This window comes from Rutilus rutilus, assembly GCF_951802725.1.
Source record: "Rutilus rutilus genome assembly, chromosome: 4".
Lineage (NCBI taxonomy): Eukaryota > Metazoa > Chordata > Actinopteri > Cypriniformes > Leuciscidae > Rutilus > Rutilus rutilus.
This window is the reverse complement of record NC_140212.1, coordinates 6,157,113-6,177,728: the sequence shown is the minus strand read 5'-3', so window position 1 is coordinate 6,177,728 and position 20,616 is coordinate 6,157,113. Positions and strand designations below refer to the sequence as shown.

The 20,616-nt window shown below is 38.5% G+C and overlaps 1 protein-coding gene across 3 annotated transcripts; it reads right to left on the bottom strand.

Annotated features, from left to right (window-relative positions):
• Positions 1-1,210: 1,210 nt before the first annotated feature.
• On the bottom strand, positions 1,211-20,178 carry ipo8 (importin 8; the record flags this gene model as incomplete). 3 transcript variants are annotated; one of them, XM_084406698.1, is made up of 25 exons in its annotated part: positions 19,996-20,178; positions 18,445-18,526; positions 18,096-18,252; positions 17,841-17,999; positions 17,280-17,436; positions 17,099-17,188; positions 16,924-17,018; positions 16,221-16,305; positions 15,953-16,087; positions 15,777-15,876; positions 14,451-14,527; positions 13,520-13,636; positions 13,351-13,440; positions 12,648-12,813; positions 11,276-11,436; positions 11,072-11,197; positions 9,151-9,226; positions 8,586-8,711; positions 8,262-8,359; positions 8,063-8,158; positions 7,406-7,626; positions 6,411-6,616; positions 4,602-4,823; positions 3,688-3,817; positions 1,211-1,972 (listed from the first exon to the last, which is right to left on the bottom strand). In XM_084406698.1, coding segments are annotated over exons 1-25 (3,057 nt in total). In that variant the 5' UTR covers positions 20,080-20,178. The 3 variants fall into 3 exon arrangements, with proteins under 3 accessions (XP_084262824.1, XP_084262825.1, XP_084262823.1); XM_084406699.1 differs by having other exon boundaries at positions 9,160-9,226; XM_084406697.1 differs by lacking the exon at positions 1,211-1,972 and having other exon boundaries at positions 3,684-3,817.
• Positions 20,179-20,616: the final 438 nt, after the last annotated feature.

Genomic DNA, 20,616 nt, shown 5'->3' with positions numbered 1-20,616 from the left:
TGAAAATATTAGTTGAATTTTTTTACTTTCCTAATTATTCAACATTTTCATTTACCTCACATTTTAACGCATCATTTTTTTGTGATAACTGGAGATATAGATTTTAAAGCTGGGAATAGCTATAGGTCTAACATCTTATTTACTATTTTTTATTATATTATTTGTATAATGTTCAATGATTGGAGTTTCATGCAATGAAAAGCAATCTACAGCTATTTGTGTTGATATTAATGGTGTAATTTAAAGAATATGTTGCTTTTTGCTCTTTTTGTCAAAATAGTACATTATTATTCTTGTATGACACTAGTTAAATTGAGTTATGTTAAAAGCTTATACTACTGATTACAATTTTAATTTGTATAAATTGTGGTAATTCAAATGCGATTAAGCAAAAGGGCAATAGAACCTGAACGCATTTTACTTTGTTTATACAAATTTCATAATTTGTTATGGTCATAGCAGTATGTTTTGACAGAAACTATGGCCACCCAACATGAAATGTTGGAGGAGAAAATGAGAACGTGAGAGAGATAAATGCAAATTACGCAGCGAATGAGAGAGAGAGAGAGAGAGAGAGAGAGAGAGAGAGAGAGAGAGAGAGAGAGCGCAGGCAGGAAATCAATAAAGAGCTGTGGGATATTTCACAGAATGATTGCACTGCCTTGACCGTGACCTGTGCTTCCACGCAGAAGCAGCCATAAGCAATCGCTCTGGGTTTGGACTTGCTAATGGAACAGGAAGACAGGGATAATGAATCATGATGATAAATGCACTTTTGAAGATTCACTGACGGGTGAACATCTGGCTAAACATGACTTAATGCAAGAAATGTTAAAATTACCCATCATGGAGGGCTGTTTAAATATATCTGGTGGCTCCCGCAACCAGATTGAACAGCAAAACTGACTGCTGACGGTGCTGTTTTGCATTGTGCAATTATTTTCATGACAATTAAGCACATTTTAATCCTCTCCACCAACTGTCAATAGCAGTAGCAATGAAAAAAAGCACACAATAAATGATATTACTTGTTGTAAAGGGCATAATATTCGTAGTATCTGAAGTACTGAATATATATATAGTTTTCTATTTTATACATAAACATGTCCTAACACTAGGGAAATTTAATTTGCATCTGTAGTTAATTGGCAAGAAAATGTCACAATGCAAACAATCCTAAAAGGTACTAAAATAAGCTCAATTTTCTTAAAAAAAAATAAAATGTAAAATATATATATATATATTTTTTCAACTTGATTTTGGGATGAAATATGATCCGGCTCAGAAAATATATCACAAATAGATCAGATTAATCACATGTCTTCATAGTAATACCAAAACTTATGCAAAAAAAAAAAACCCTGCAAATGATTAGTGTTATATTAACTTTTATGATTTAAGTTAAATCTGAAAACGGACTGTTACAAAAACAAACTCTGAAACATACAAACATATGACAACTATAAACATCACCCTTCGGACATCTAGCCAGTGCACATTTCATCTGTTTGGGCAGAAATGTGCCAATGCATCTCTGAAGGCACTGACCAACACGGCAACTCTGGCTTGTCTTGACATGTCTCACCTCACTGTCTTGGTCGAGTTTCTTACTGACTCGTTGCAAACGGAGGAGAGACTGAGAGAAACAGAAAATATAACATTCAATTACACACACACACCCACACACGCACGCTCACTCACACGGCTTCAGGGAAAGGGTGACCCAGAGTAACCTCTTCAACTTCATTGAGGCCTCTCTGACCAGTTTTAAAGATCAGTCTCAAGTGTTCCTGTTATGAGTCTTGGATCTGAAGAGCTTGCTTTGGGTCCTGGGTTAATAATCCCACCCATCCTGACCGAGATGTCTCTAGTATCCAAAGATCAGGTTGTTTTTCGTTGTCCGAACTCTTTACAGACTCAAATCCAAAGTGTCAGGTCTCTCTGAACTGCCTCGGAAACAACTGGAACATCTCTATGGGGAGAGAAATCTTGAATTATTTCAAGAGTTTGAACTAACAACAGCAGTCCTCAGACGGATAAATAATGTAATGTAAACGTGCTTGCGAATTATGGTTTTCAATACTTCATCGGTGTCTCCAAGCACTCTCTTAATGGTGCCGTTTTTAATTTCAAACCCTGTCAATCATGCGCATCATCACCATTTCAATTATTATCCCGCCAATTTGAGAGCTCTATAAATCATGCATAGAAGCAGAACTTCTAGGCGAGACTGAAAAATATATTTTCCTCATGCAGTGGTGCTGGATGATTTCAATAATACTTCTATTTCAAATAAATGCTGTGCTTTTGAACTTTATTAAAGTCGGCATGAAATCAAATTTGACAAATCTTCTTTTTATATGTAATATTGTAGTGTTTATTATAAATGATTTATCTGTGCACTTCATTATTTTTTTTAAATTCCTGTACCCTTATAATCTTTAATCAAATACATTACCCTACCATCCCCCCCTCGAAACGACCTCTCTTCTCTTTCGGTCACGTGCCATGGCGAAAGGGTGCGGCCAGAGCCGATGAGGGTGCGGCTATTGGTGTCTGTCTCGTTTCTGCACCGCATTCAAATCTGCCTCCATTTTGTTTGCAACGCCCAACCTCCAACGATCCAATCAATTCCCGATGGACGAAACCAAGCCCCGCCCTACATTTTTTTCTAATTTCAGGAGCCGTTTCACTCGGATATACGTCACAGCAAGGAAAAAAATGACAATCTCAACTTCCGTTTCATGCCGACTTTAAGAATATTAAGCAGCACAGCTGTTTTCAACATTGATAATAATAAGATATGTGTCTTGAGCAGCAAATCAGCATGATTTCTGGATTATGTGGTTGAACAGTTATTTTGAACGGTATTTTGTACAGATTTTGTTCACACAGCAACAGAATACGGTTGTCAGTCCTGTATTTGAGTTCTTAATATTGTAACATTCACACACAGTTCAGTAATTTACAGGAGTGATAACCACAGTCTATAACCAAACTCATACCTGTACGTTTTCAGGACTCGCAAACGCATTCTCAGAAACCCCTTGCTGTGTGAACAGAACCGGACTGGACAACTAGTTGTCTGTTACTCGTACAGTGTCTGCGCTGCACAAACGTCACGTGTGTCTACCGTGTGTTTTCATGTGTGGTTTGGGTTACAGCGGTGGAGATATGAGCTGTGTGTTATCTGAAGGTTTTAGATCCAGTCACTGTTCTCTACCAGAGCTGCTGCCGTCGGTTTTGTGTTCTACACGCGACTCAAATGCGCCGCTCTCCAACCAGATATAAAAGCTGCTGTCGGTTAATGAAGATTTATCAGATGAACTCGCGGCTCGAATGGACTCTGGTCGTGTCGAAAGTGAAGAGAATTTTCAGTTTTATGGACGTGGCCATCTTTGATATTACTTTGGTCACTAATAAGAGAACACAAGCTTGACTCCCGATGCACGTTCATACAGCAGTGTTCAAGACGCTTTACTGTAAGTTGTGTGTGAACGGAAGATTCCGAGAGTCATACCTGTAACTGAATGCGGTTGTAAATTCCAAAAACTGCCAGTGTGTACAAGATAAATAAGCCAATGCCACGTTGTTGAGGATATTTCAAGAGAAGCCGTGCTTCCTGTGGAGTCTCAGTGCAGTCAACGCTGATCCATGTCTTTGAAAAGGTCACACACACACACTTACCACAGTCCTTTGACTCCTGCGCTCCTCCTCTGTTGGGCTAGGCTGTAGATCTCCTGCAGTTGTTTCCTCTGGTCTTCGCTCAGTGGAGACGTGAGGGACTGATACCAGCCTGCATCTGAACTCTGAACACCTGCAACAGGAAATGTTTCCAATGATTGGGGTTACACTTGTGCACAATAGTTCCAGAATTTATTTTGAAATAAAAATAAAAATAAATAAATAAATAAATCCAACATAATAAAAAAAAAAGAAGAGAGATTTTGCTAAGAAAAAAATGCTTTGCATCATGCTATATGCTGACTTTAAATAATTAATGAAATAATGAATAAATTATAAATATATTTTTTTTAAATTATAATACATGCAATTTTAATGATTTAATTAAGTGACTTAATTAAGAAAACACATGGAATATTATTAATTTTAAAAAATGAATTTGCCACACCACAGGGCCATTTCAAATAAACCAGTGTAGAAAGCAATATATATATATATATATATATATATATAGAGAGAGAGAGAGAGAGAGAGAGAGAGAGAGAGAGAGAGAGAGATGTGTGTTTCAAATCAATATAAAAAAAAAATATATATATATAAAAAAAAAATAAAAAAAAATCACAGTAACAATTCATATTTAGGGAGTTGACATGCTATGCCAAATCTTTACTTATTAATTATGTATTTAATAGTAAATTACGAAACTTTATATATATATATATAAAAAAAAAAATGAATTCAACTACCCATTTATTTATTATTCATCAATATGGAGTAGCATTTTGAACAAATGAGATTTCACTGTGGGTGTGGCTGCCCTATGCAAATATGGCGTAATGTGATATATCTTATATATTATATGTATTATGTAAATGTACATGTGCGTGGTATATTATGGAATAGAAAAATGTGCATACGGAGCAGGGAGGCGGTGAAGAACTGATATTCGTCCTCTCCGTTGTCGTAGTCCAGCGGTGTACTGTACTCCTCTAATGGGGTCCCCTCAAGAGCATCATCATCCCAGTATTCATCATCGTCCTCATCATCTTCATCTTCATTGTCATTCCCAGTGGGAGCGCCGGACGACTGCAGAGCCACCCCTTTCACTCCGACCTCATCCTCATCGCTAGGAATCTCCTCTGGAAAACAGACATTATGATGAATTTCCAAAATCAGATTCCAGTGCAGCAAACAGGAAGGGGTTGGGTGATGAAGTCTGGATCTTGTTGAAGTAAAGGTCACTTCTAAATATAGAGATTTCCAGAGTATGAATCTACCGGTCCCACAAGTGTGAAGCCAAAAAAGCTCATTGTACATAATCTAAGAGATTTACATAGCTTACAATTGAACAATCGCTGCATGCAAATTTGCATATTATCCGAAGTATACATTATGCAAAATTAGGATTATTCACAAATCAAAGTGAAAACTGTAAAAGAAAACAATGGTTTTAATCAATATTTTTCCCATGTTTTCCAATAAAAATATAATCATATTGTATATATGTTAATAAGCAAAACCACATTCAGGGAATATCTCTTGAATTAAGTAAATTTTTCCCGATTTAAACAAACTTCTCACTAAATTTGGCTAGATTTATGCTTAAATATAATACTGGATAGCACAGTTCATTGGTCTCTCCAACACAAACTAAGTACAAACATTAAGAGTGCACTAGAAGTATGCAAACTGGCATGAATCATAGTATCAATAAATCCATAACTCCAACAGTACGATGCTGTCAGAATTCAGGTCAGGGGTGTAGTGTCGTGACGATCAATTTAATTCATTTGAGTCAAGTGCTTGATGCCCAAAGGTTCAGAATCATGTTAAACTAACACGCAGTCGTTCCTCCATTTCCCATGTCCCCGGGGCCCTGTTAGAGAGATGCAATCAGTTCTCAGTCGTCCGTAAAGCCTGATGACTAAAGACCAACCTGAAGCTGTATATGCCAGAAATAGTACTTCCTGCGCAGGGATTAAGTTTACCTGAGGTGAAGTGAGATTGGACTTGATGAAGCTGTGAGATGAACAGAACCATACAGACCATCAAAAGCAACAACAAAGTACAGAACATTGGACTTGAGAGGTCTTAATTACATTCTATTTGCTGTGATCTTCTGTTAAAGTGGCCAATTTATACACTTTGTTTTAAGTCATTTATTGCACCAGTCAAGCTTTTCAAAAGACAATTTTCCACTCTCTCACGTGACCCTTAGAATTAAAATAATTGCTATGGTCCCTTTAAGGGCTCTATATGTAAATTAGGTCATTTGCATATAGAAGTCTTCAAGATACAGACGCTAAAACATTTGAAAGTGAAATGCTTAAAGGGTTAGTTCACCCAAAAATGTAAATTCTATTACTCATCCTGATGTCGTTCCAAACCCATAAGTCTTTCGTTCATCTTCGGAACACAAAATGAAGATCGGAGAGAATGAAATCGGAGAGATTTATGTCCCTCCGCTGCCTATGCAACTACCACTTTCAAGCCCCAGAAAGGTAGAAAAGACATCTTATCCATGTGACTCCAGTGGAGTTTGTTTACGAAATAAAACGATTCATATTTTGTATTGGATTTCATTAAAAAGATGTTCCGAAGATGAATGAAAGTCTTCATCTAAATCTTCAAGAGTGAGTTACTTACAGGTATGACAGAATTTAAATTTTTGGGTGAACTATCCCTTTAAGAATGTCTCTCCCATAACATGTCACACACAATCTCACCATTCTCCTCTTCCTCTGAGCCTTGAGCTCTGGCGAGCTGCTCTGGTTTGTTGAGCACTCGGGAGGCGTAAATGTGCTTTAAACCCAGGAAGAGGAGGAGGATGGACGGGGCGATCTGACCCGCTACTTCCTCCAGGACCGCAGGGCGGCTGGGCAGCTCCATCAGGACACTGAGACCAATGATGCACATCTTACGGTCATGTAGTCTGTGGATGACAACAACAAGCAATCATATATTTATAAAATATTTTATAAAATAGGATAAATGTAATTCAATTAAATTTTAAAGAGATAGTTCACCCAAAAATGAAAATTCTGTCATCATTTACTCACCCTCAAGTTGTTCCAAACCCGTATGAGTTTCTTTATTCTGTTGAACACAAAAGAAGATAATTTGAAGAATGTAGGTTGATAGGCACCATTGACTTTCATGGAAGTCAATGGGGACCAGTTACCCACATTCTTCAAAATGTCTTCATTTGTGTTCAACAGAATAAAGAAACTCATACGGGTTTGGAACAACTTGAGGGTGAGTAAATCTTGAGGGTGAGTAAATAAAAAAATTTTGGTGAACTATCCCTTTAAGGGATGATGATTGAAGATTTCTAAGAGAACTAAAAAGATGATACCAGAACTGGGAAATTCAAAATGTAAAAATCTGTGAATCAGAACTGAATTGTAGTCTGAACGTTTCTGGAAATACTCCATATAATGAATACATGATAACATGTTAATGAGTAATTCTTAGTGAAAAACGACAGCATTTATTATTCAAAGCTAGATTTTAAGCTGTTACATACATTTATATGAACTTCAAGATTCAAATTCAGTTTACTACCTCAATTCAAATTCCAGAATTTAACAGGAATTAAAAAAATCAGTAAGAACAGCCGCCACATCAGCACAAATACAGAAAAAGGTATTTCATCTAAATCAATCTCTGTTAATAAAGTGCATGTGACCTTCTGAACTAAACGAAAGGCAAACAGCCTCACCCTACGAAGAACTCTGTGTCGTTCATCCATTGGTTGATGAACTGTGCTGTGATTGGCTCCGGGCTGTGTGGGAAGCGGATGTTCTCTAGTGTGTGCATCAGCAGGGTTGGGTTGTAGTACAGAGCTGCGATTACCACCTGCAGACACATGGTGCGCAGCTCGCTGGATTTCACACCACGCGTTAACCGTTCCAACACGGCCTCCACGAACAGAGGGATGCACTAAAATACACACAAAATGTGACAACACATTAGGGTCGGCATGAAACAGAAACTGCGAAAGTCTTTTATTCCCTATTGTGACATATCCGGGTGAAACAGCTTCTTGAACAAGAAAAAATGAAGGCTGAGACTTGCTTATGTACATTAGTCATTGATTAGATGGTTGTGGTTTGCTTTTTCTGTGATGTCATGTGAGTAAATGTTATCAGAGAAGAAATGTTGATGCAAAAGGGAGAGCAAGTTATTCAGGCCTTGTTTACACCTGGTATTAAGATGCATTTTGGTCGATCGGATCAAAGTGGACGACGATAAATGAAAAACATACCAAGCACATATATTGGTATATAAATAATACTAAAATAACACACTAAACTAACATAATATGACAAAAAACACACAAAAAATACACGTTTGTCAACCCACAAACATGACTGACCTGGTCGATGCCACGTCCACGGCACTGTAATATAATGACCTCAAGAAGTTTGGCAGCATGGCATTCTGGGTCCTCTCCAGAATCACTAGTTAGGACCTGAGGGGATGAAAGGTCAAAAAGGTCAAATTTTCAAATGCATATGGAAGAATTAAATAAACTTGAAATGGAAGAATTAAATCGAGGAAATGCATGTTAAGACCTTTTTGCACATGGTGTAAATGACCTCCAGGTACTTGGGGTCTGACAGCAGCGTATTCGTGTCCACGGTAACATAATTGTGCAAGAGGGGCATCATATCTGCATCAACAGGGTAATATATTACATCATTAAGCGAGCACTCAATATCACCACAATCATTTTCAAACGACTCAAGTAAATACGCACATCCATCAACTTAATGACTCTTTCAACCTAGTTCAATCATGACATGAGTTATAGTTTAAGGTGGAGCGGAGAGATCAAGTCTGGGCTTGGCTTTCGGCTGCGTTTTATGCGCTATCTGAGCTACATGCGTGTCTGAGACCTGTGAAGTAGTCAAAGCAGTCGTGCTGGAAGACGTCGTACAGGACCCCCAACAGCTGCCACATCTGGGGGGAGATGGAATAACAGGTGAGTCCAAACGCCAGCGACAAGATCTCCTCATAAAACTCTGAAAAAGACAGAGGGAATGTGACTGATCGCTCCTGAAACAGAGACAGGAAGTTTTGAGGATGGTTAAAAGAAAAATAGAGTATGCATATAAAACATCATTAATAATCAGAGCTCCATCATGTGGTCAAATGTTGGGGTGACATGCATCTAACTGTATCCCCACTGTTTTCTCATCACTATTACATTTGCATAAAGTTCAATTTGCACAAGGTTAAATTTTCGCCAACTCTTAACTTTGGGTTGCTTTGTCACTGCAATTCACTGTCAGTGTGAAGTGAACACCTTAAAGGTACACTATGTAACTTTTGGCCCTCTAGTGGTTAAAAAACAAAACTGCACGCATTTTGCGGAAGAACATTGTTTTGGTTGTGCTTCGGCTCTTTTTCAAATGTATGAAAAATTCGTTTGAACTAGAAAATAGTGTCTCACACACACACCTGCCATACCTATGATGGGTTTCTGGAGGACGAGACCAATCACCTGCAGGCATATTCCCTCCAGCTGTTGACTTATCTAAGACAGAACGAGAGAGATAAAGAAAAATAGAAAGAGAGAAAGGGGAAATATATCAACCTGTTCAAATTTTGATGCAATTTAAAGAGACAGTTCACCCAAACATGATCATTCAGATCAGGCCAATTTGCAAACAAATCATCATTACTCCAGTCTTCAGTGTCACATGATCCTTCAGAAATCATTCTAATATGCTGATTTGCTGCTCAAGAAACACTTATTATTATTATTATCAATGTTAAAAACATTTGTGCGAATTAATATTTTGTGGAAACCGCAGGATTCTTTGATGAACAGAAAGTACAAATGAACAGCATTTAATTGAAATAGAAATATTTTGTAACATAAGTCTTTACTGTCACTTTTGATCAATTTAATCCATCTTTACTGAATAAAAGTATTTTTCAAAATGTACTGAAAGTCAAATAGAGCTGCACGGTTAATCGTTAAAAGAATGTGATCGCGATTCAAACACCCATGTGATCTCGTTCCTAAATTTGTCATCGAATCATTCATTCAAGAGATTAGTTCAAAAACGCTGTTCATCCAGTAATGAAGCAAGTATTTATGAGAGTCATTGAATCGTTCATTCAGTTAGTTTTTCAAAAATAATTAATTCAGATTAATTAAACATTTTAAATAGCCTGCAGCAATTAACATTTTGTCAGAACCTCTAGTAAATTACATGATATTTTGTCATATATAGGGGTCATGTAATGCTACATGCACTTTTGATTGAAGTTGATTGTACTGAAATGTGTGTTGGCAGTGCCTGTACACAACCATCATAAAATGATAAAAATCCATCGAGTGTTTTATTATCTTCTTATATGTTTTCCCCCATCTCAAATCAAGCCATTCGATTTTGTGACGTCACAAAATCGGCGCCCCTCCCACGATTGATAGTCCGCGCTCCCACGATTGATAGTATGATAGTCAATCATAGTCTGCACGGACCGGCGCGGTCATTGTTGATACGCTGGAGCACTGTCTATGAGCAGAATGGCGTCTAAGCGATTGTGGTGTTCTGTTCTTGGGTGTAATAAGGAACACAGCAGTCATTTTGATGTTCCTAAATCCGAACCGCTGAAGACGCAGTGGCTGAGTTTTGTTTTCGAAGGGAATATTCCCCACGATCAACGTCAATGCTTTCATGTTTGCGCGAATCATTTCACACACCAGACTGCTTTACAAACGAGGTCAGTATAAAGCTGGTTTTGCTAAGAAGCCGCTACTGAAAAAAGGATCGGTACCAACTATTCGTGTTCCTGCTGCACCTCCAGAATAACTGAAGTGAGTGTAACGTTTTATTAACCTTTATATTAATATTTATATTAATCTTTGCAAATCGCTTGCTGCACGCTTCACGATGAATGCGGCTGTTTACACTCAGGGTACATTACGGCATGTTTTCTATGTACGACGTTCTCAATATAATTCATGATCCCACGTTTATAATGAACAACGCGTTATGGTTATTGTGTTATTATTAAAAACGGTGTACGCACAGAACAGAGGGGCGGGGTGAGCAAAGCTCATTATCATCTAAAGACACATGCACTTAAACGGCGTGCTGAAAACAGAGCTGGTTTTGACCAGGTAAAATTAGTGTTTTCTTACAATACTAATGAGAATTTTTAATTAAAGTATATTACAAACTTTTAATTTAGACCCTAAAGAATCATATTAGCTTGTACAAAAATGGCATTATATGACCCCTTTAAATGTCTATTCAGAATTGTGGGAGAATCACGATCTCTGTTTGAAACAAAAATACATTGGATACATTGTGATTCTCAAAGTATCCCGAATCGTTCAGCTCTAGTCACAAGCATGTGTCCAAACCTCTTTTCGGTCGCCCATGACTGTGAGGATGGTGTCTATGGTGCTGAGGATGCCGAGGGCCATCACAGTCTTATCTTCACTTTCCTCGTATTCTTCACTCTGCAGAATTCTGCTGAAGATCTCAGCCTGTGCACAAGAACCTATTTTAGGATGAAGGTGTACATTTGAACCAACGACAGAGCGAGAAAAAGACGAGTGCAGTACCAGGTTCTGCGTCATATCCACGGCGATGACGGCCACTTCCTCACTGTATTCACAGATCATCTTCTGAATGACACCGGTGAGGTCGTCGTTCTCGGTTTCTTTGATGATGTGCAGCAGCTCCTGCATCACAGGCCTGATGAAGGGCCGGATGTAAACTTTAGCTGTAAAAACCGGCAGAAAGAAGGAAGAGTTCTGGAAGTACTGGAGGTGCAGGGCAGCCTTTCAATGAATTAGTTTATTCCACTTCTCTCTTAAACCAATTACAGAGAGTAAACCAATTTAGCTAAATTAATTTGATGCATATTAAGTGCTTAAGTGCTCTGCATTCTGATACAAATTTAAACTTCCAATCAAGGCTTTGTCAAACACATTTAAAGTTTGTTTTGCAGAACTTTTCTATTCCGTGTGTGTGTGTGTGTGTGTGAGAGAGAATGTGTGAATGTGTGTGTGTGAGAATGTGTAATATGTGTGTTTGTGAGCGTGTTTGTGTGTGTGTGTGTGTGTGTGTGTGTGCGCAAGTGAGTGTGAATGTGAGTGTGTGTGTGTGAGAGAGTGATTGAGTGAGAGAGTGTGAGTGTGTTTGTGTGTGTGTGTGTGTGTGTGTGTGTGACTGAGCGTGAATGCGTGTGTGTGTGCGTGTGAGAGTGAGTGAATGTGTGTGTGTTTGTGTGTGAGTGAGTGAGTGAGTGAGTGAGTGAGTGAGTGAGTGAATGTGAGTGTGTGTGTATGTGAGTGAGCGTGAATGTGTGTGAGTGAGTGAGTGAGTGAGTGAGTGAGTGAGTGAATGTGTGTGTGTGTGTGTGTGTGTAAGTGAGTGTGAATGTGAGTGTGTGTGTGTGTGAGTGAGCGTGAATGTATGTGTTTGTGTGTGTGTGAGTGAGCGTGAATGTGTGTGTGTGTTTGTGTGTGTGTGAGTGTGTGTGTGTGTGCAAGTGAGTATGAGTGCGAGTGTGTGTGTGTGTGTATGTGTGTGAGAATGTGTGAGTGTGTGTGTGAGAATGTGTAAAATGTGTGTTTGGGAGTGTGAGTGTGTGTTGAGTATGAGTGAGAGTGTGTGTGTGTGTGTGTGTGTGTGTGTGTGTGTGTGTGTGAGTGAGCGAGCGTGAATGTGTGTGTGTAAGTGAGTGAGTGAATGAGTGTGTGTGTGTGTCTGTGTGTGTGCGCAAGTGAGTGTGAATGCGAGTGTGTGTGTGTGAGAGAGTGACTGAGTGAGAGTGTGTGTGTGAGTGTGTGTGTGTGAGAATGTGTAAAATGTGTGTTTGGGAGTGTGAGTGTGTGTTGAGTGTGAGTGTGAGTGTGTGAGTGTATGTAAGAGAGTGTGAGTGCGAGTGTGTGTGTGTGTGTGTGTGTGTGTGTGTGTGTGAGATCAAACCTTGTTCCTGGTTCCTGACCAGCGTCTGCAGTGCGATGGCTGCCTCCACTTTGACAGGCATCTCCTTGTCCTCCAGCAGGTTCTGCTTGACCAGCTCCACAGCGTTCCTCAGGACCAGCTCGTTGTGGAACTTCAGAGGACTGAACGTGTGCAGCACCCAGCACGACTGCACAGAGACCGCCACACACACCACAATTACATCTCCATGGAAATTAGCAAAATGTGCTTTCAAATTAAATTAGTCATGGGTTGTTTGAGGGACTAGTTGGTCATGTCCACCAGAAAGCACTCAGATGGTTTATATGGACTATGAGCACAGACAAATAAAAGGCATAAAACAAAACTATTATAGTCCTTAAAAAAAAAAAAAAAAAAAAAAACACACCGAGACTTGCAGTACCAATTAGGCATAATAACAGGAAAAAGTCTGACAGGAGGCGATTTGAAGTTTGACAGTAATTGTCTTGCAATTTATAGTTGAGGAGCAGCGCTTTGACGGCTGTAGCGGCGGCACTTTAAAAGGATGAATTTAGAGACAAAACTTCTCTGAGAGGGGTTTTACCGTGATGATGGTCAGTCTAATCGTTTGTTAGAATAATGCCATGACTTGTATCTCTAAATTTTAATTAAAAAGACATTAAATTGAAAGAAAAATGTAAAGCTCATGTGACAGTTAAAAGGCTGACGGTGAGCACTCACTCACCCGGGCCCTCAAGTAGCCTAGATTAGAGTTGAGCAGAGGAAACACATAGTTTTGTAACATGAGCTCCATCTGGTCCCTGTACACCCGCTTCTGAAGAGAGAGAAGGACTTGTAGAGAAGCTTGTAATGAAACTGGGATCACACAGCAGTTCTTGCTGATTAAATCTAACCTTCAGCAAGGGTTGAGCCAAAGTGCCGATCACATGCAGCGCCCCATCCTTCTTGCGGGGGTCAGCGTTGGGATCCATGAGGATGTGATGGCAGAACTCCATCATTTGGGGCAAGACCTGAGAAGGACATTGAAAGGCTTAAGACCCTGATATACTTCAAGCGGAATTGAAGAACGAACTAATTTCAACATCCTACGATTTGGGACACTAATTCTAATCTCAAATGCTATTTAGGACAGAAAGTATGCGATTTGGGACGCAGCAATGAACACACTGGAGAGCTGCTTTATAATAGAAATTGAAGTTGTAATTCTATTTGAAAGAAACAGTGACATTGTTTTTTTGTTTTTTTCAGGTTTAGTACTGCAAAAGCTGCTTAAATTCAAGCAATCTATTGTATAAAGTGATTTAAATAAACGTGATGTGCCTTGCCTGGAGTGCTGAATTGCAGAGCTTGTGCAAACATCCACATCGCTACAGTTAGATGCTTTCTTAACTGCTGTTTTCTTGTGTGCTTATTTTGTTATTGGAGTAGAAAGTGCGCATCACATATTTATATATTCATCTAAACGTCACTCTCAGCAGTGTGTTCGCTAACAGTGTGCCGCTGCTCGCGTACTGAACAAAAAATAACTTTGCCATGAGTATATCAGGAGTCAAGAGTACAAACCCACAGGCATTGATTGAACCTATTTAAGGGGCTTCCGCAGCACTTTTTAACCTCAGACCCCATAACAATGTGGAGTTAACTTCCAAAATCACATCACATGTGAATGTGTGACCTCAGCAGAAAACAACATTTGTAATGAAACATTTGAGGTTATTTCACTCCTCCTGTTTCATGCTTTTCTTGGAAGTTCGGAGTGTTTCTTTGGAATGTGAATGTAAACACCAGCTCTGGAGTTAAAGAGCGGTCTGAGGGTGGACTCACCTCCTTCCTCTTCCTGGCCGCGGTACACAATAGAGTCTGAGCAGCCGTGGCAGGGGACACATGATCGTCATACACATCTACAGCAGCGCACACACACACACACACACAAGGAACCACAGATCAGTCATTAATATCATATAACACAATCAAAAGCAACAGGATCCTTTCCTAAATTCACTGACAGAGGAAATTAGTCTCTGTTGGCAAGAAGGCCCGTGGATATAGCTGACAATATACTGTATATCTCAATATTTTTCAGCCTTTTGGCTCAAGACATATCAGAAGAACCATAATCAACCAAAAAGTAATTGTAGTCAATTAGATTAAACATGTTAAATGCAAGAAGTAAAACACAGTGGAAAATAAATAAATAAATAAATTTAATAAAGTAAACTTTACTTTTTTATTAGTGTTGTCAAACATAAAAGTTTGTATATAAACAGTATATTTGTGTATATATGTGTGTGTGTATATAAACAGTATATATGTGTGTATATATGTGTGTGTATATATATATATATATATATATATATATATTACACACACATATATTATTTACAAACTTTTATGTTAGATGCGGTTAAAAATCGAGTTAAAAATAAAAATAGATATAAATTAAAAATTGATGCAATTATTATAATAGTGCAATTATAACGCGATCTTTAGGAAAATTAATGGCCAAAAAAACACATTAAAGGGTAAGTTCACCCAAAAATGAAAATTCTGTCAGTAATTACTCACCTTAATGTTGTTCCGACCCCGTAAGACCTTCGTTCATCTTCCGAACACAAATTAAGATATTTTTGACGTAGTGTTTTTGCGTAGCGCGTCTGTGTTGCACGTCACCACGCATCACACACATGACCAGCATCGCCCAATAGTGAGCCTACGTGGTGACGTGCAACACAAAACGCGCTGCGCAAAAACACTACGTAAACTAACTCGAGGCACAGAGAGAGAATGAAATGAATAGTGGAATAAAGTCGTTATTTGTGTTTGTTTTTGCGCACAAAAAGTATTCTCGTTGCTTTATAAACTTAGATTGAGCCACTGGAGTCACTTGGACTATATTAACGATGTCTTTAATACATTTTCTGGGCCAGCAAGTTATAGTGTCTAAGAAGCCTATGGAGGAGTGATCCAGCTCTCAGATTTAATAAAAAAAATCTTAATTTGTATTCCAAAGATGAACGAAAGTCTTACAGGGTTGGAACAACATGAGGGTGAGTAATTACTGACAGAATTTTCATTTTTGGGTGAACTAACCCTTTAAGCAAGCTTTACAAAGCACCAAAGAGAAAAACAATGATAACTAAGCACACTGACTGAATTTCATGCGGATGTACTCATATGGATCTTCCTGCCATAGTCTTTCGTCTTCATCTTTATAGCACATCAGAGGAAACACCACCTCCTGAGTTATAGTCTGCAGAGACACAGATGTTAAGATATTATGAAAGTTATCATCAGTCTTGTGATGCAGTTCCTCATTCTTTCCCCACCTGCATGTGTGGCTTCATCTGTCTCCACGTGAGTGAGTGTGAGACGCCCTGAGTCATGTAGCTCAGCGCCTGCTGGAGGACACGAGGACTCACGTACTGCCTCTGTCTGTGCTGGTCCATCACTTTTAACATGACCTGCATGCACAAACAACAGTTATGGTTTCGTCAAAGTTATTTGAAGTACCATGAAAATACCATCACTGTACCACAACAATATGTTCTCAATTGTGCAAGGTGTCAGGGTCAACATTACAAAAGCTGTTCATACCTGCTGGATCCCCACAGCATAAGTCTTCAAGAAAAAGTCAGCGAACTCAACGTATTCCTTTGTGACATTTCCTGGACTCCCATATCTGGAAATAGATATAAAAATCAGTATGAATCAATTCATAATATAATATAATTCAAGTTATTGTGCTAGAAATATATGTAATTAATCATATAAAAATGCATAATTCACTTACATAATGTAATATAATATTGCAAGTTATTGTGATAAAAAAATATGTAATTAATTATACAAAATAACAACTAATATACAAAAATACATAATATAATATTCCAAATTATTGTGATAAAAAACTAATTAACTGAATAAATCATACAAAATAAATACTTTATTTACATAAAATAATAAAGTATAATATTCAAAATTATTTTGATAAAAAATGTATGCAATTAATTAAACAAAAACAATATAACATAATATAATACAATATAATAAAATGTAACAAAATATAATATTTCAAGATATTTTGATAAATGATTAAATGAATATAATTATACAAAAATATTTACAATTAATATACAAAAAAATATAATATAATATCCCATGTTATTAAGAAAAAATTAATAATTTAGTGCTGCTCTGTTTTTACTCCGCCTTTGTGTAAAGTGAATTTCCTATTAGAGGATCAATATAGTTCTTTCTATTACAAATGACCACATTGTGGTCTGGCTTGTTTAATCACCTCTCAAACATCCTCGTGATGATGTGCAGAGCCCATTTCTTGCATTTCCACCAGATCAGTTCGGGTCGATCGTCCTCATCAGCTTCCAGAGTTTCCTGAGAATCATTCAGCAGAGAGTTGTAATATTACATCTGTGCCCATAATATCTTAACTTTTAACTGTTTCACAAACTTACTGCTGGGACGTCCCGATTCACAACTGTCCGCAGGATCTCCATCCAGTGGGTGATGACTGTGTTATTGATCAGCTGAAGGGGGAGGGAATACTGCAGACACACACACACACACAAACAGGCTCAGCAATGACACATTAGGACTAATCAGGTAAACAAATTAAACAAATGTCCACACACACACCTGTACGAGTGCATGGAAAATCTTTAGGATTTGCTTCTGGATGAGAACGGAGATGAAGGTGGCGTCAGACAGAAGTTGAGTGATGAGCTGCTGGATCCGCGGCAGGAAGATCTGCATCGCAGCCAACAGGGGGTCCCGTTCCTCGGCCTTCTTAAACCTGCCCACCACAGAACCGTAATGATCAGCTTTCAAAACATAGTTCATCTAATCTTTCATAAACCTCTGATTTAACCGAATCTGATTGGATGGTGACAATTATGAGATGAGAAAATGGACTATCCCAGGAAAGCAACGTTAAATTCACCATGAAATCAAAATTGACAATTATTTTTTTGTTATGGAATATTGCGGTATTTATTATAAATGATTTATCTGTGCAAATTAAAATAATAAATGAACATTCCCTCCTAATCTTTAACTTCACAACCATCCAAACATCCAATCAATTCACGTCCTACATTTTTCCTTGTTGTCGTTTCACTCGTATATACATCACAATATGGGAAGGAAAGACTCTCACCACTTCTGTTTCATGTCACAGAAAATGTATGGTTCACTCACTCGTAGTTTTTGACGAGTTGGTAAAGAGCGAGCAAACTCCCATACCAGCTCCCACTGTTCTGGGACTGCAGGTACAGGTTAATCTTGTCCACTACGCCCGTCCACCGTCCAGGAAAATCGTGTTTTATTATGGCACGCAAACATACTGTCAGCTGAGCCCTGTCAACCAACAACAACAACAACAACAAAAAATCTGTTTCAAGTTATAACGCCTGTAATTCTTAAGCAAATGTCTTAGTCGCCCGACGGACTCACCGTATGGACTCCGGACAGCGAATAATGGCCTCCACCATGTTTTCTCGGATCTGTCCACGGTCGTTTTCATGGATGTTGAAGGGAAACACCACTTCCCCCAGCGTGGGCTCTCGGTCCTGCCAGTACTGGCTCACCATGTTCTTCAGGTAGATGGCAGCTAGACGAAGAATATGATGTCAATGGCTATTTCATCCAATCAGAATGCACAAAATCTAAAGGGAAAAATCTCATCCCAGACTCATCCAGTTGGGTACGATCTGACTGAATCAGACTCACTCAGCTTGATTGATCAGTATTTTCTTCTGGTTCAAAAAGCATCACAGCACTATGGGAAAAGAGAAGCTCTTACCGGCCTGTCGCACGGGAAACTCCACCTGCTCCGACACAATGATCTGCAGCAGAGTTGGGGCGAAGTTGATGATCTTGTAGGACTGAAAACAAACCAATATATTATATATAAAATCATGAGGTTGACAAAATCAATCTGCAATCCTGACTGATTTATCTTTATTCGTGTGTTGGTGCTCTCAGTGGTTCTCAACTGAAAACAGAGAGTCACGACCCAATTTAGCATCAAATTATCATGCAAGATTGATGGTTTCATGCTACCAGTATCTAATCATTCAAGTCAGAACCACTGAAATAGCTCACAGAGCGAAGATCATGAACCTGTTAACTTTAACCTGTTTTAAAGCCCTTCCTTGTGCAGAAACAGCACTTTTTGCACAAGTTTTTAATGATCTCTTATTAGTCTTACTCTTATTATATGCTTTTAGCCCTCAGAGTTGCATTTGACACCACTGATCACAACATCCCGATCTCTCTGTTGGACCTCTGTGTTGGAATCAAAGGCATTGCTTTGGAGTGGTTTAGGTCCTATCTATCTGACCGAAAGTTTTCTGTCCGCCTTGGAGACTTTGTGTGTCCCTGTCGGCATCCCTTTCTTGTGGAGGACCTCAAGGCTCTATTCTTGGGCCAATGCTGTTGTTTGGATGGTTGTGGTTTGCTATTGGTCGATCCAATGTGAGTGACAGGTTGTCCCGCCCTCACGCCAGTAAACACGTCATCAGAGAAGAGAAGAGATATGGTTGCAAGAGGTAAGGAAAGGTTTTTTTGTTTACAGATTACGAGCACACATGAATTTAAAAATTATCAGCACGGATAAATGATTTAACTTTAAGAAACTTATCAAATTAAGAATTGTTCATTTTGATTTCATGGCGACTTTAAAAAGGCTATATACTCTCTATAACGAAGAACCGGGTAGCAAATGTGATGAAATGAATATAACTATTTGGACTGAATCTTTTTTTTTTTTTAAATCAGCTCTCTCAAACACACATACAAGTTAATCTGGAAGAGAACTGACTTTATGTAGAGCGCTTTCAGAGTGTGAATTGCACAGTATTGCATCAGTGGTCTGTAGCAATGGTGATCTGCATGCAGCAGAATCAGGACACAATAAAAAATGTCATATCGCATTACAACATCAGGCTTATAAATTCTGTAGTGCACATTCCACATCATTCATAGGGGTATTATGGGACTCCTACTCTTTTGCATAAAAACAGATCAGATCTTTTTTTTTTTTTAAAGGCACAGGACACAAATACCACTATAATTTAGTCCATAAGGACTGGTTGTCAGAAGAGGACCGCATCTCTATCTATTGTTGCACACTGATGCCATCGATGCATTGCAAGTAGTTTGCAAACCAATACATACAAAATCAATCATCTAAATATCAGCAAAGAATAAATAGTGACTCAATCAGACAGATTAAGCATTATCCTGTCGTATGCATTCAAATCAGGCCCTACACCCGCATATTCACTAAAGGCATCTCTGGTCTTTTGGTGCTTCTGCTTCCCAAAGAAACTTCTCCAGATGGTTCACTGACCTGGTTGAGTTCATTCTCAGCCGCTAGCCTGAGATTCGGGTCTATGGTGCCCTTCAGAGCCTGTATGATTCGATTGGGATCCATTAGGCCCGATTCGATTGATTAATTTGAATAAACTTTGAACTATCGGACAGATGCGCGGACGATCAGACGTCTCGGATCATACAGGCAGCCCTGCCCCAGTCTGCCGTCAAGCGACTGTCATCGTCGCAAAGAACAAAGCCGAAGCAAAACGTTTACGGCAGAGGCTGGCATGACAACCGCTGATCACACGAAAAATGAAAGGGACCTCACTCATACCTAAACCATGACTGTGAAATATCTGAATATATAAAATATATGTCAAATGAAAATTTGTTGAGTTTGTGGAGTAAAAACGAACATTTAAAATGGACGAGATTGCGCCACTATTCAAAATGTATATATAGAGATTGTGCCACTATTCACAATATAGTTATTTGTGAATAGTAGCACAATCTCTCTCATTTTAAATGTTCGTTTTTACTCCACAAACTCTACAAATTTTCATTAGATATATATTCATACACGTTTATAAATATACGTTTAAATGGTCTGAATCGTCTTTGCAATATAATAAGGTTTAATGGACGGATATAGAGA